Source organism: Salminus brasiliensis, chromosome 8 (assembly GCF_030463535.1).
Source record: "Salminus brasiliensis chromosome 8, fSalBra1.hap2, whole genome shotgun sequence".
NCBI lineage: Eukaryota > Metazoa > Chordata > Actinopteri > Characiformes > Bryconidae > Salminus > Salminus brasiliensis.
This window is the reverse complement of record NC_132885.1, coordinates 24,613,226-24,628,944: the sequence shown is the minus strand read 5'-3', so window position 1 is coordinate 24,628,944 and position 15,719 is coordinate 24,613,226. Positions and strand designations below refer to the sequence as shown.

The window sequence follows — 15,719 nt, the reverse complement described above, 5'->3', positions numbered from 1 at the left end:
TAGGAATACGAGTGTTTTCATCAATGGTAAAAACATATTAAGACCACTGTTGTCCACTGCACTGTCCTTTATATGATAAAAACACTCTTTTAAAAGGGCTCTTAAAGAGCTACTGTGCTTTTATGATACAGTCTCTGGAGGCACAAGTCTTTAGAGGCCAATGTTTGGGTACTTTCCAGCTTTGAGCTGTATACGCAGTTGCGTTGGGCCTCTAAACTAGTGGGGAACACAAGGCATAATTGAATGATCATTATTCTGCAACAAGACAGAGTAAGTCCATGATTACCATAGCTCAGGCAGTTGCAAGTGAAAGATTAATGTTCTCAAAAAGGGCAAAGAATATTTTAGCTGCTTGTATAAAATATGTTTTTTTTGTTTAGTTTTTTCTCCACGGTCTTAGGTCTTCAGCGAACTAGGGTCTCACACACACACTGCTCTAGATAATGTCCATTTAAAGACCTTTTCTGGTCTTTTGAGCACCAACAGGTATTCATGTGAGGTTCTCTGAATGCTCTTTAGATAGGGTACGTTTTTATTGTCCTGGAGGCTCACTCAGAGATTCTCAGATCCCCTCATTTTCATTAGCTTTATGTATCATATAGATATAGATCAATGAGATGGGTGCATTTATTATTGGGCTTGATTAGCTACAGAAGCATGGATTCCACCGTTTTCTTACGAGGGTAGCTCAACTGCTTCAGATGTACTTGTATGTGTTATGTCATGTGTTATGTGTTATTATCTGAGCTGCATATCTTTGAATTCTCCCTGACTTCACACCACGATATCTGTACATAACTAGCTTCCTTCCTTGCTACACAGCTACACTTTTGCTTTTCTGTTGAGTGTTTCCCTTTCAGCGTAGTTAAACTTCTGTCACATTGTCCTAATGCTAAATTCAGCAAAGAGAGTCTTTTTAAAAATTTGCAGACCCCACAAAAGTTTTTGCTCAAGTACTCAGACATCCTTTTTTATGCTATTCCAAACCAAGAACCGAAACTTGCATGCAACCTTTGTATATTTCCTGTGCATGCAAGTGGATGTGCCTTTCTACTGCTTTCTATATTTTAAGCACCAAAAAACACCTGTATGTCCAAAGGTTTGAAGACATCCAAGATTTATTATTAGGGAGTTTGCTCTTATTTGCCACAGTAACAGTCTGTACTACTCTAGGAAGGCTGTGGTGTTGGATCATTACGGTGAGGATTTGATTTTTTCACAAGAGCATTAGTAAGGTCAGGTACTAAGCTCACCCATTAAAGTACTGGTGAACTTTTTCCAGAGCCGTCCCAGAGCACCCTGTTTTATTGACAGTTTTTTTTTTTATAGAGACTGTGCAAGCTGTGTGCTCAGTTAAGTGCCTGCACTTATTGAGGGTCATTATTTAAAAAGGGTGTCTGTAAACTTTTGGACATACATACATGTACAAAATACATACATTGCCCAAAAGCATTGACAGTGTGTGACAGTTATATCGTACATGCATGTTGTCTGTGCTACAGGCCGGGTTGGCACTCCTCACTTCATGGCTCCTGAAGTGGTCAAGAGAGAACCTTATGGGAAGCCGGTGGACGTGTGGGGCTGTGGAGTCATCCTCTTCATCCTGCTCAGCGGCTGCCTGCCCTTCTATGGCACTAAGGAGCGCCTGTTTGAGGGCATTATTAAGGGCAAATACAAGGTAGCTGAACTAAATTTTTGTCACACAAATCCTCTTATCTCCAAGATGGCAACTGTAATCCCTTAAATCAGGCTATGGCCCGCCGGTGGTCCGAAAGTGTCTATTACCAAAGAATAGCCCCACCAGTTTATACAGAATTACCTGTAGTTACTGAGTAATACACCTTAGTGTGTAATGAGCCTTCCTGCGTTAAGGGTTAAAGGAGAACGGAAAAACTTTCTGTACATTCCACAGAAGTCAAATATAAAAAATATGTGTAAAGTAATTTTGGAGCATTTCTTTAGGTTCATTTATCATGACATTTGACACAATTTTAAGAACAACTTCCAGATTTAAACTAAAGCAAAGTCTATAAAGAGTATCATCTCTCTCAAAGATTTTATGTGTTTCCTTATGTGTCCCCTCTGCAGATGAACCCACGGCAATGGAGTCACATCTCAGAGAGTGCTAAAGACTTGGTGCGGCGCATGCTGATGCTGGACCCTGCTGAGAGGATCACTGTGTACGAGGCCCTCAACCATCCCTGGCTCAAGGTACCTGACACTCAATCACAACAGCCTCACTATGCTGTACCCCTCTCTTCCTGGTGTGGAGCTTTGTGGTTATCACAGAGGAGAAGCAACAGAGCAGTTCTCTGATCTCTGCAGTGTGAGCCATATTCTTGAATCTCAGCAGTAACCGCACTACACAGTGCAAATCGGGCCACACATTGAAGTTTTATTCCATTATTGCATTTTAACAGATAACATATAAAACGCAAACAGTACTACAAAATCTATTGTTAGACTGTAACCTACTTCCTAGAAGTCCAGATATGAAGTAATGAATAAATAATATACAGTAATGATCTAATACCATTATTTACATAAAGTATCAACTTAATTATCAAGGGTTTTTCAAATTTTCAAAGAATCGACTAGAATTTTTTAAGATTCTAGACACATAGAAAATGTAGATAATTTACTGCTTTTTAGTATCCTACTGATTCTCTGAAAACTGGGACGATGCACAGGACTAACATGTTAGAACTATAGATATAAATATGTATTTGCAACCAGGTTGGTTTTAAATGATTAATGATTAACTTTTGAAGGGTTGTGTACACATAAATGATGTTCAGGGAAGCCCGTTTAATGAGCCTGATTGACCTGAGCCATATTCAGAGCCGTGAACCGGATCGGTAACAGCACATGCAATTCAGAGAAATAGGTGGCAGTGCCAGAAACCATGCAACCATGCTGCTAATCCTCATTTCTGAATAAGAAAATGTGTTCTTGCAATGCTGTTTGCTCTGACTTTCACAATAAATATCGCGGTGTGTTTTATGAACCTGTATGTCCATAAGTTTGTAAATCAAGACCATTAATAGGGATTTTTTGTGCTCATGCTGGTATTAGGGTATCAGTCGTACACTAGTACCTACAATGCTGTTTTTTAACACCTCAGTCACTCAGTGCACTCACTCACTGGGTTGAGAAAAGCCTACTACACAACTACACTGTCCAGTCAACAGTGGTCTTTTGGTCAGAATGATACCATGATAACAGGCTATGAAATGAACTGTTGGCTCTAACTGTGTGCCTGCAAGGTATACCAAGAAAGCATATGTGCTTAATAAAGTAATAAAGTGGTCAATAAGTATATACAAAATTTACAATAAAAGAATATACAATACATATACAAAATGTATATGCCTGATACCGTTAAACCAGCACAACACACACTACCAAGCCGCTATCATTGTTATGCTGGCATTGCTATGCTGGTAATGGTTCACCGTCCAATTAATATCCGGTAAGTGATGGCTCTGAGGTGGTCCCTTTCTGTTGACAAATGACTATCACATTGCAGCAGCGGTTAGGCTGCAGTTATGTATACCTATAAAGTTACAAATACATAAATAATTAGGAAGTATGAATGGAATTTTAAGTATGTGTGTGTGTGTGTGTGTGTGTGTGTGTGTGTGTGTGTGTGTGTGTGTGTTTCAGGAGAGAGACCGCTATGCCTACAAGATCCACCTCCCTGAAACAGTGGAGCAGCTGAGGAAGTTCAATGCCCGGAGAAAGTTGAAAGTAAGACAGACTCCTTCAGCACCTTGCTGTTTCTACAACCTGTTATATCCAGGGCAGTGCTAGCCCTTACACCCTGAAGAATGTTAAGTATATAAATATTGGCTAATGTAATGAACTTTAACCGTCTGTAAAGAACAGTAAAGACAATCTAGATTCCTGCTGTTTGTAGTGCAGCGTTCCCCAGTGTTCATGTGTCATCTCCGTCTCTTAATAGAAAGTTCTACAGAAAAGAGGCACAGATGGGGTGGGTCATGTATATGCTCCTCTTCTATCATGTCTTAGACTGTGTAATTGAGTAGGTTGGCTCACCCTAGAGACTGAGCATTTAGACGTTAGTATTTTTCCTGGAGCTGACCGAGCAGAATTATCATTTGGATTATGAGTATGAGCATAATTCTGAGCACGTTATTGTGGTGTGTTTGCATTCAGGGTGCTGTACTGGCAGCGGTCTCCAGCCACAAGTTCAACTCCTTTTACGGTGACCCGCCAGAGGAGCTGGCTGAGTTCTCTGAAGATCCCACCTCATCTGGTACTCATCTAACAATACATTGCAAACCGACACACACACATATACAAACACACACACATATACAAACACATTATGCCCTGCTCTGTTTTAGCTGGTTCTTATTGATGTAATTGAAGTTATTAATTAGTATTATTTTATTATTATGTCCATTGCCAATAAGAAGACCCCCTCTTACGTCTGTGTGGTATTGCACATGGCTGGGACTTGTGCTTCTGTGTTTACAAGTCACAAGTTCACAAGTCACCTCGTCCGGGCATTTGGACTGCACTTGGCTAAATGCAGACTTTTGAATAGAACAGTTGGGCTGCGGCTGATGACATTTCACAAGTGCACGAGAACACAAGTACAAACAAGAACGCAGAGTGAGAACCGTCCTCTTTTTGCCAAGGCTTTACTCCTCCAGGAGGTGCACATGACACTTGCAGGAGCTCTTCAAAACCAGTCTAAAGACGGGTGCCTCTCTTTTCACTTTGTACAAAGTCTTGCTACATTGTAATGCTTTTCTTCCTAGGCTGGTGTTTAAGTATCGTGTGTTCTAGTCCCCTGTGGATTATCTGGGTCTTGTTCCCTTAATTTCTAAAATGGATTTGCCTACCAGCTACCTGGCCTTATGAGTATATAGTATCGCTGACTACGACTTCCCCTCTAAGGGATTCCTCCCTTTATGAAACTCCTGCCTCACATTCGACATTACAGAAGGAAAACATCTTTATATAGTGTTTGAAGATCATAGGATCATCGGTCTATTAAATATAATATATGAGATGAGATGATCTGACGGCAAAATGTGACTAAAATATCCAGCATATTCTTGTTACTTAAAAAAGCATGTTTATTTATTGCCAGTGTTAAATCAACAATAATGGTATTAGATTAACACCATGAGTGTTAATATGTCAAATTTGCTGTGCAGAGAGAAACTACATTATTAAAGAAGAAGAGTAGGTGAAAAGGCAGAAAAGACACTTTTTGGTACTGGATTGAAAGGTTAAAAGGTTCTTGTCGGTTTTCATGTCCTTCATATTTTCTATACCATGCTGCTGCGTGCTTTCACACTCTTGCAACACTTCTTCCTGTTTTTACTCCACCTTGTCACACATTTATTAGATAAGATGAACAATGTGACATGAATGCCTGCGAACACCTAATATTTAACCTTATGATATATTTAACCTGCTTATGTTAAATGAAACTTTACACCTCAGTGTTAAAAACACCTACTGAAAGATTTTAGTGACAGCTGCCATAATGGTCTCTGACCAATGTACACACACACACATTTAGATTGCTTTTAAAAGTTCATGTGTTTGTGTGTGTGTGTGTGTGTGTGTGTGTGTGTATACAAAGTATGTGTAGAACTGTGGGACAGTTTTTCAGAACATCTCAGCAGTGAGTCTGGTTTTGCTTGTCAAAACTCTATAACTTTAGAATAAATACAGAAAATACATAAACATAGTAAAACAAGGAGGAAATCATGTTTTCGGTGAATGTATTAATGAGTTCAGCTGATTCTATCATTTTAAAGATTCGGGTAGTAATTGGATATAAATAGTGGCCTTTCTCAAGGAGAGCTTTGGAAATTGTCATGCCAACACATTCACACCCATCCAAACCACGTGATTAAACATAATAGTACTTTTTTATTTATTTATTTATTTATTTTTTACTGTCTATGGAAGGTTTTTCAACTAGATTGTGGATCGATTGTATTCAGTAGTGAGCCAGGGGGCTTTATACCCCTCTAGCCCATGCTTCATATTAGGCATGGTGCCAATAAGTGCATGTGTATCTGCTTCAGAGAGTCCTATTCTATTGACAGTACCTATCTAAAGCGACTACAGTGACTATGAGAACATCTGTGTCAGCAATGGGTGCAAATGCATTCATTAGAAGGAGTGAAAACAAACATCTTATATTTACTATATTTATCAGATACTATATACTTATATTCCTTCTCATATTAATTGCACATTTTGCTCTTGGACTTTATTTTGTTGCCCAGTGCTTGTACTGAGCAATAGCAGTAAAGTTTCTATCTAATCTATCTAAAAGACATAGATTAAAGCAATCTTAATTAAGATTAAGAGGTAGCAATGGTGGATTATCATTGGAAAGTCTAGTCAATAGTTATGTTTTACACACACACGCAGAAACACACTTACTGCTGACATACATACATTTTCAGTGTGTCTAAGACTTTTGCGCAGTGCTGTGTATATTCCGACGTGCCATTGGTTAGGTTGGTCTTGAGTGTACTGTCAGCATTTTCAATGTAATGTTTCTTGTTTGTCCCAATGCTGGCCTTGCCCCAGGACTGCTAGCAGCAGAAAGTAGGTACCTTTATCTGCGTCACTGTATCACTTCTCCTCATTCACAGATTATATGGTTTCCCAAATTATCTTTCATATCCCTACCCTTGTCATCAGACTGATACTTTCATTTCCGCACCTCCTTTTTATATAGAAAAAAGGAAAAGTACCGCATGGCTTACTGGGTATTTATGTAATATTTTGTGGTCTAATAATGTCATAATGCTTATACATCACTGACATGTTTGAAGTGTGGTTTGCAAATGAGCTCATGACCTATTTCTTTACATTTGTGTGTGTGTGTGTTTGTGTGTGTGTCTATGTGTCTGTGTGTGTGTTTAGGGGCTGTGTCACAGGTATTAGACAGTTTGGAGGAGATCCATGCACTGACAGACTGTAGTGAGAAAGACCTGGACTTTCTGCACAGTGTCTTTCAGGACCAGCATCTCCACACACTGCTAGACGTGAGTCACTACACTATGTGCACACGTGCACTACCACTCATATATTGACATATTTTCAGTTACCTCCAACATATATCCCCCCATGTGATGCCGCAGCCACCCAAGGCCAGAAGTCTAAGAGAGGATAATTGTAAATGACAGAACAAAATGAACAGTATTAACATTAATATTAAGCAGCATATAGAGGAACCGTGTTGTTGGATATGGTTGTAAACGGCACCACTTGCTTCATGTGCACCTCACTCACAACTCTGAAATAGCAAAATGCCTTGTGAGAAACAGATGTCTATCTGCCGCATGTATAATGCAAAGTCATGTTGAAGTACGTGCCCTTGGTTTTTCATTTCACACAGTTGAGCAAATAAATGCAAAATGGCAGTAACAATATGCCCAATTTCTACCAACATATGGACAAAAGTATTGGCACACCTGCTCATTCATTGTTTCTGCTGAAATCAAGAGTAGTAAAGAAGAGGGTTTTCTGCCTTCTGCCAGATTTTGGGGCATTGCTCCGAGGATTGGGTTGCATTCCACTACAAGAGTGTTAATGAAGTCAGGATGTTTCATGATCACCATCCACCTGATGCCCAACTCCCCAACTGATCCCCAAAAAAGTATTCCAGAGAACCCATTGTATTGGCGATACTACTCTACAGGGACTAGACAAGCTGTGTGTGTGTGTGTGTGTGTGTGTGTGCATTTGTACATCTGTGTCAGCAGTGGGTGCAACTTGCTGAATGCATTTGTTAGAAGGGGTGTCCACAAACATTTGGACATATAGTTTATATCCCAGTCCCATCCTCCACCCATCACCCATCCTCAGTAAAAAAATAGTTACTGTTTATACCCATTCATATCATCACTGTCACACAGAAACCTTGTATCTCCATTGTCATGATAAATGGACCAATATACCATTTTTTTTTCTCCATGCCATTTTGGTAACATGAGGGTTTGTATGACAGAGTCAATATGGACATATTTCAGAATGATGAGGATTGACCTAATTAACAGTGAACAGTGTCATACACACCACACAGACAACATGAGGCGGTCAACACCCACACTCGCAAATGGCCAGACAATGTCCGATAGTTGAGCAATGGATTGGCGTGTCAGGCGGTCAAGCAAGTTGTGTCTGCAGGAGGAGCTGTTGTAAAAAATCCGAATTCTAACCATTTCGTAAGTGTGCTGTATTGTAATTGTAAAATGTGGGCAATTGTGAACTTTTTACTGGTAGTTTTGGTTTGCTCAGTGTCACAGTCCAGCATCAGTGACCATCAGATGACTGTTTTCCAAAAGTTCTCCATCTACTCTGCTTCATAATGAGAACTTTGTGTACTTTATAAACGTCTGAGGCCTCATTCATTATTCATTATTTACTGTCTGCAGATAAGCTTGCAATTGCATACTCTCTTGTCCACGCATACACGCACGCATGCATGTGATCTGCTTGTGCTTTTGTATAAGCTCAATACTGTCAGAGTGCATTTGTCTGGGTGTGAATAACCACAGCTGCAGGTCACTGCTCAGCGCGCATGCGTGTGAAGTGTTGTCTTATGGTGTGTTTGTTGGGGTTCACGCTGAGGGAGGCACGGCTCAGCACGACTCAGAAGGCAAGGAGGGGTCCTGAGTGTACTGGACCTAAAGGAAAACACAGGGGAGGGCCTCAGGGCGTACAGCAGCACTGAGTGTGCAGGCTCTGTGTGCACATGGCTCCATTGAAGGCCCATTGAAAACACAAGCCCTGCACTGAAAAGGAGAGAGGACAATGGCACTTATTGTCAGTCTTGGCCCATTCAGTGCCTCGGCTCCAGCAGTATCTGTCTGTCTGAGAGAACCGCACCAGGCATTAAGACGTTGCCATGCTCTCCATTAAAGCCAAGGGCAGAGAGAGAAGTTTGGCTAGAGCTTTTAACTCCATGATACAGCGGAAGCAGTAATTGCTGTTCGTCCTGCTCCAGCAGGCTCCATTCACTGCCTGGTTAGTCTGGAGGGTAGACGGCTGGGTTCTCGTCTAGTCTGGGTTTGGTGAGTAAGTCTGGCTGTTTTCTTTGGCTGGGTTTGTTCAGGCTGCTCTTAATGTTACTGTGGTTATAAAAAGGTTGATTTTCCACTGCTTTGCACTGGAAACTGGAGCTTTTGTAACTCTTGTTTTGTATTTGACCTGCCTGAGATGAAAGTTCCAGTGCTATTAATCAAATGGTAGAACCACCTGTATGTGGATGGTTTCATGTTCGTCTGAAAAATGGAAAAATGTTCCAAATGGGATTTGTGTGTTCAGTATCTAGGTCTGCTAAGCTGACACTTTTGGGCCATAGTCTGAGGCCCTAAACCGTCTTTGCTCAAGGGGCGGAAAAACGTTCATTGTGGTATACAACTACAATGACAATAATGGTACTTAATTATTAACTTATTTTAGCAAAATATTGATTTCTGCTTGTCTAGATTTTGGCTAGAGTGAACGTTTTTAATATATCTACAGAGGAGTAGGGATGCACCGATCCATCTTTTTGGGTTTCGATACAGATACCGATACATGAACTTTGTATATCGGCCGATACCGATACCATTAAACATTGGATGGATGTTTCTTTGGAAGGCAGAGTATCTTTATGTTTTGGTGCTCCACAACACTCCAATATTTTCATGTTCCTGCCTGTGGTATTTAGCACCAAGACAATAGCAATAGCTTTAAGTCCTGCGAGTTGTGAGGTGGGGACTCCGTGGATCACATCAGTGAGCCTTAGGTGCCCATGAACCTCTTGCCAGTTCACCAGTTGTCCTTTCTAGGACCACTTTTGGTAGGTACAAAACCTGCCAGTCATCTAGCCATCACAATTGTCTGTGGCTGTAGCTGTGGCTGTGGCTCTTATCAAAATGGCTCAGATCCTTACGCTCGTCCATTCTTACAGCTTGACAGATGCCACTGTAGATGAAGATAATCAGTGTTTTTACTTCACCTGTCAGTGGTTGCTAATGTTATGGCTAATCGGTGTAAATTTAAGTATGAAATGATACATAATATTACTTCCTTAACATTAAGTTTACATTAACATACTTTCACAATACCACAATATAATAGATATGAATTAATGTAATAGATATTGAATGTTATCAATACTGCGTGCCATTCATAACAACCATGCTTGGCTCACTGTGAACAAAAGTTCATGGCCTCCTTTAGAAAGCTTACTGTCAAGCTTTGACATGCCATGACCTAAGTTCTGAGAAAGGAGCAAAAAAAAGAAAACCACAGACCATTAGAGGAACAGCAGCTGTCCTTCTGTTCATGCTAATGCAGCTTTAATGGAGCATGACTGCCACATATTTTTGATGTTTGGAGTCTAAACTGAACTAAACTGAACTAAAGTGACTAAAACTGAACTAAAGTGGAACTGAATGGCACATGTGTGGTTGGATGGTTTAAAAGTTCAACTTTGAATTGAGAAGGATGGGATGTACTATTTCACACTAATTTGTGCTTGTGATACAAAAGAACACACTTGCTGGGGGGCTTTATACCCCTATATTTATATTTATCTGCTCCACAGAGTCCTATTCTATTGGTTCTATTTCTGTAAAGGGACTAGACAAGCTGTATGTGTGCATTTGCATGTGTGGATCAGCAATGGGTGCTTCTTAAAGAAGCTGAATGCATTTAATAGAAGGAGTGTCCACAAACATTTGAACATTTAGTGAATATGTATATATTTGCCATGTTGTGGTAATACAAGTGGCCCCAGCCTGTGGTCCCTAGAGAACTAGGACTCATTAGTTGCAGTCCCAGTACCACACTAGCATTAGCTGCCCATGAGCTAAACATAAACAAGGAGAACCCAGCTAACGTCCACGTGGGGCCTGTATGGGTAGCCCAACTGAGAACTGGTGAGTGATGGGACCAGAAGGGGTAAACATGGGTCCAGTCTGGGTTGCACACTGCATACAGGGCCTAGATGGGACCTGTGTCAGATTAAGGTGGGCTGTAAATGATGGGGCTCAGTAAAAACTCATATACAAACCCACTCAGAGCCCATGCCTACCTGGATCCCACCCAGCTTACGTTCCACCCATGTGAGCCACACATGAGCATGTAGGCTGGGAATATAGAGTCGCCATGCAGTGGCTGAGAGTGCTGTCTTGTCATGAAAATATGATTGTAGTAATAAATTCTGTGTAGTTTGATTTAGACATAATGACGCTGGTTATGTGTTGATTAATAGCCACCGTCCTCACCTCGCTTTTTTTTCCCCTCTTGTTTTTCAGCTGTATGACAAGATAAACACCAAGTCCTCCCCACAGATCAGGAATCCTCCGAGCGACGCTGTTCAAAGAGCCAAAGAGGTCAGTACAGCCCGCACCTACAGCACCTCATGCTCTAGCCCCCAATCACTGCAGACAGTCAGGCACTTCCAGAAGCATCCAGGGCCAATTTTAGAGCAAGTTACATTAGCAATAGTCTTCATCGTTTTAGTCTGACATGATACACTGATCTCAGTGTCTAAATTAAACCAAAACACATACGTAACTGCCCTGCAGCCGGGTCAGATATCTAAACAGGATGGGTTTAGCATCTCCCAAGTAAAGTATGGCAGGGGGTTCTTCAAGAGTTCTTTAGTACTTATATGAAGAACCAAGATAACACAATTGAATGTGTGAATGCTTAAGTGTTTTTTGCAGTACAGATAATGATTCAAGGGCTCCCATTTAAAAAATCTGATTGGCTAAGTTCAAGCTCAATATAAATGCTCACCAATGACCTCTTCATAATAACTGAACTTTTTACTGCAGTCAACTGTCAGCTCGAATTTACTGTCTGTGCGACTAGAGCTAGCAGAGTTATGGACTATAAATGGACAAAAGTATTGGGACACAAAGTGCATTGTTTCTTCTGAGGGTAAAAAAAAGGTTTACTCTACTGTCCAGGGAAGGCCACTAGACTTTAAAGCATCGTTGAGAAGATTTGATTGCATTAGCATCTAACGCAGCTCATCCTCAACTCCCCAGCTCATCCCAAAATCATTGGATAGAGCACCAGCCATGATTCCAGAGAACACAGCTTCACTGCTCCACAACTCAAAGCTCCTCAAGCCCAAGCCTGGCGTTAGGCACAGTGCCAATAGGATTATGTTCATCTGCTGCAGAGAGTCCTATTCTACTGGAAATACCTCTGTACAGGGGCTAGAAAAGCTATCTGTGTGTTCACAAAGTAGCTGAACTGTGGAAAGGGTGTCCACAAACATTTGGGCATGTAGTGTTCCTAACTAAAGCTCAGATTAATCTCAGATTAATTTCACAAGAGAGATAACTTGGGAGCAGGAGCCATATTTAAAGGCGTACATTGTGCACGACATAGGGCATCAAAGGCTATTTGAGATTCTAGCCCCCCCAAAAAAAAGTCATACAACACAGTTAGCCTGATGCTAACATAACACTTACACTTACACAACAATATCATAGAGGCTCTAATAGAAATTAGCATTAGCATCACAGGGTCATTTGGTGAGCATAAACTACTTCCATGTGTTCTTGTCATCTTCGGTGGTCCATTCCTGCTAGGCATCAATAGCGTACTCAACACACACACACAATGATGTGGTGGAAGAACTATTTATTGCAAAGGTAATCATATTCTGTACTGCATTCATTCTTAGGCCTATTGTTGTTATTATTAGAAGTTCTAATAAGACTCCTGAGCCACACAGTCTGTTTTATTAGAAGTCTCTTACAGTACTATAAAGTTTCCTTTTTGCTAAGAGCCTACAAGATGTACTGGATGAACAGAGATGCCATTATTCATATTTAGCTCAGCCATTTAATGAGATCTTGTTTCTGTTATGCCCTGAGAATACCATTTATTATGTCATGAGTTTTTAAAGTGCTTTTATTAGAGCTAATTACTAAAAAAAACTCCCTGCATGCCCCCTGTGACTAATATCTTTGCTCCACTCATCTTTAGTTTTAGCCTTAGCTCTAGCCCACTTTCTCTGCTTCCTGTTCTCTCTCTGTAGTAGTAGCAGTCTAAGAAGCTTCTGGTGGGTTTTTTTTTTGGCATGGGAGAATCTGATGGGTGCGTGCGCGAGTCTGCTTAGATGTCTGAAACCAAAATGTTATTTTTCAGTCTTTTCTGCAAATTCTGCAGTTTGTACATGCAGAACCCAACACCTTCTAAACTGCTCATGAGTTCCTCTATTAGATAGGCTTACCTAAGATGCTTGCCCAATGCTTACCCAGTTACCTTTCCTCTTTGCTCAAAAGGCAGCTCATTAGTTGGCTTAAAGTTAAGTGGTGTGAGACATTTTCACTTACTGATTCTTGTTTTCACTCAGTGCTTCTCAGAACGTCTGCTCAGCACCCGTTAGCTGACATTTACAAATCCCCTGTGGTCTGACACTTGTGTGAGCTCATGGTGGATTTCTGCATGAATCACAACGTGTCTAGAACAGTCGCTAATAAAAATTACAAAAGGCCTTGGGAGTTTATAGTAGAGGGTAGTCTATGCAAAGGCGGTGTACACTGAGGTGTATGATGTGAATGCTTTGCATCCAAATAAAAGGCCACATACAGTGTGGCAGGGCTGCGCTGTTAGTACTGGGGAAAGATCAACATTCATGAAATGGAAAAAAAACTTCAAGAATTTCATGTCATGTTACTCTGGCATTAAGAACATTATGGATGATTCCACAACTGAAGTATCATTTAGCTCTCATCTCTCATTATCAGGTTTTTAACAGTGCACCTTTAAAAAATGTATGGATTCTTTAGCTCAAATTTGCATATGCTATATATATAACTTAATCCTAACCCTGATTCTGGCCCTAATCCTAACCCCTAACCTTAACCCAAAACCAAATCCCAACCCTCATTCTGGCCCCAATCCTAATCCTAACCTTAACCCAAAACCTAATCCCAACCCTCATTCTAGCCCTAATTCTAACCCTCATTCTGGCCCTTATCCTATTCCTAACCCAAAACCTAATTCTATCCCTCATGCTGGCCCTAATCCTAAACTTAACCTTAACCCAAAACTTAATTCTAACCTTTATCCTGGCCATAATCCTTACCCTAAAATTACATTTTAAATGAAATCTAACCCTAATCCTAAATTTAACCTCAGGCTAAAACCTAAATCTAACCTTCATCCAAGCCCTAATCCAACATTTAACCTCAGCCTAAAACCTAAATCTAACCTTTATCCAAGCCCTGATCCTAAATTTAACCTCAGCCTAAAATCTAATCCTAACCCTCATCCAAGCCCTAATCCTAAATCCTTTGTTACATCAAGTAGACCTAATCTATTACTTCCATTAAGTAAAATCTAAACCAGCCTTATCCAAAATCTAAATCTAACCCTGATCCTGGTCCTAATCCTAACCTTAACCTCAACCCAAATGAATCTAAGCCTCATCCTGACCCTAATCCTACATGTTTCTCAACCTGATCCTAACCTTCACCCCACCCCTAATCTCAAACTAATCCAGGTAAACTCCAGTTCCAGACTGGTGTCAGCAGCAGGTCAATAGCAGCTGGTTGAGCATGTTGAGATGGTCTGTATTACACCTGTTAGATGATCAGTGATCTCCCAGATGAGCATCTACAGATCCGAACTCAGGCTCCCCAAATAAAGTGAAGAACAGTTTTAAACCATTTAACTTTCAAGAAGAATTCATCTGAAAATGCACAGGTGATCAGGTGATCCATGATAAGCATGGTATATACTGTGCTGCAGTAATGAGCCTGTGTGTGTATGTGTATGTGTGTGTGTGTGTGTGTGTGTGTGTGTGTGTGTGTGTGTGTGTGTGTGTGTGTGGGTGTGTGTGTGTGTGTGTGAGTGTGTGTGTTCTTTGCTTGTCTGGCTGTGCCTCAGTTGTTAGAAATGTGACTGCTGAAGCAATGCATTTCACTAATTAATAAAGTTGGAGTATCTTAGTAATACTAACCAACACTCCTTGACCCCAAGAGTGCTAAATACCATTGCACTGCACACACATGCATAAACCTTTAGCTGCCACTTTCAAGCTAAACGTGTCATCATTTGAGAGATCTGCTCACCACATCCTTTTCAAAAGATGGCTGCAACCATGCGATAAGAGAGCATGTGAATTAGAACGAATGCCTTTCAAACCCACAGTTCAGTGGTGTGGATAACATCTCATCTCTGTATACTGTACATCTTTGTCACTGGACAAAACTATGGATCTCCATTTTCACTTTTTGACTTTATTTAAATCTGGCGGTTTTTCATTACAATGTCCAAAATTCATCATAAATGACCAATCGAAATGCTCTGAAATTACATGGAATATAAGCTTTACATTAATTTGCATTTTTACATTTTTAGATATAGATTTATAAAGCAGTAAGCTGGAATCAAGTTTACTCAACGTTCCCCAAAACTCAAGTGAAGTCATTCAGCAAAGGCTAATGTAGCTAACAAATAATAAAACTGCCAGTTAGCATTATGTTAACTACATGCCTACTTGTATTGTTCATTCATCACAAACACTGTATGATCTACTGTTATCTACTATTACTATAGTAATTGGATAGCTAAAAAACAGTACTAGCGACAATCTAGAAGCCTCAGTTCTTTCTTGTGTCAGAAGCCACAAAAGTAAGCCTATTTAAGATTGCTTACCAACTTGATATGGTTTGTAATATGTGCTC

The 15,719-nt window shown here is 40.4% G+C and overlaps 1 protein-coding gene across 13 annotated transcripts in view; it reads left to right on the top strand.

Annotated features, from left to right (window-relative positions):
- Nucleotides 1-15,719, top strand: part of caska (calcium/calmodulin-dependent serine protein kinase a) — a 238,213-nt gene that overhangs the window by 185,338 nt on the left and 37,156 nt on the right. For 5 of the 13 annotated variants that reach the window (XM_072686211.1, XM_072686207.1, XM_072686213.1 and 2 more), the window contains exons 7-13: nt 1,503-1,678; nt 2,089-2,211; nt 3,667-3,750; nt 4,180-4,280; nt 6,581-6,609; nt 6,931-7,052; nt 11,319-11,396. In XM_072686211.1, the coding sequence (XP_072542312.1) occupies nt 1,503-1,678; nt 2,089-2,211; nt 3,667-3,750; nt 4,180-4,280; nt 6,581-6,609; nt 6,931-7,052; nt 11,319-11,396 (713 nt within the window). The remainder of the gene's footprint in view (nt 1-1,502; nt 1,679-2,088; nt 2,212-3,666; nt 3,751-4,179; nt 4,281-6,580; nt 6,610-6,930; nt 7,053-11,318; nt 11,397-15,719) is intronic. The other 8 variants (XM_072686217.1, XM_072686214.1, XM_072686212.1 and 5 more) reach the window with 2 other exon arrangements.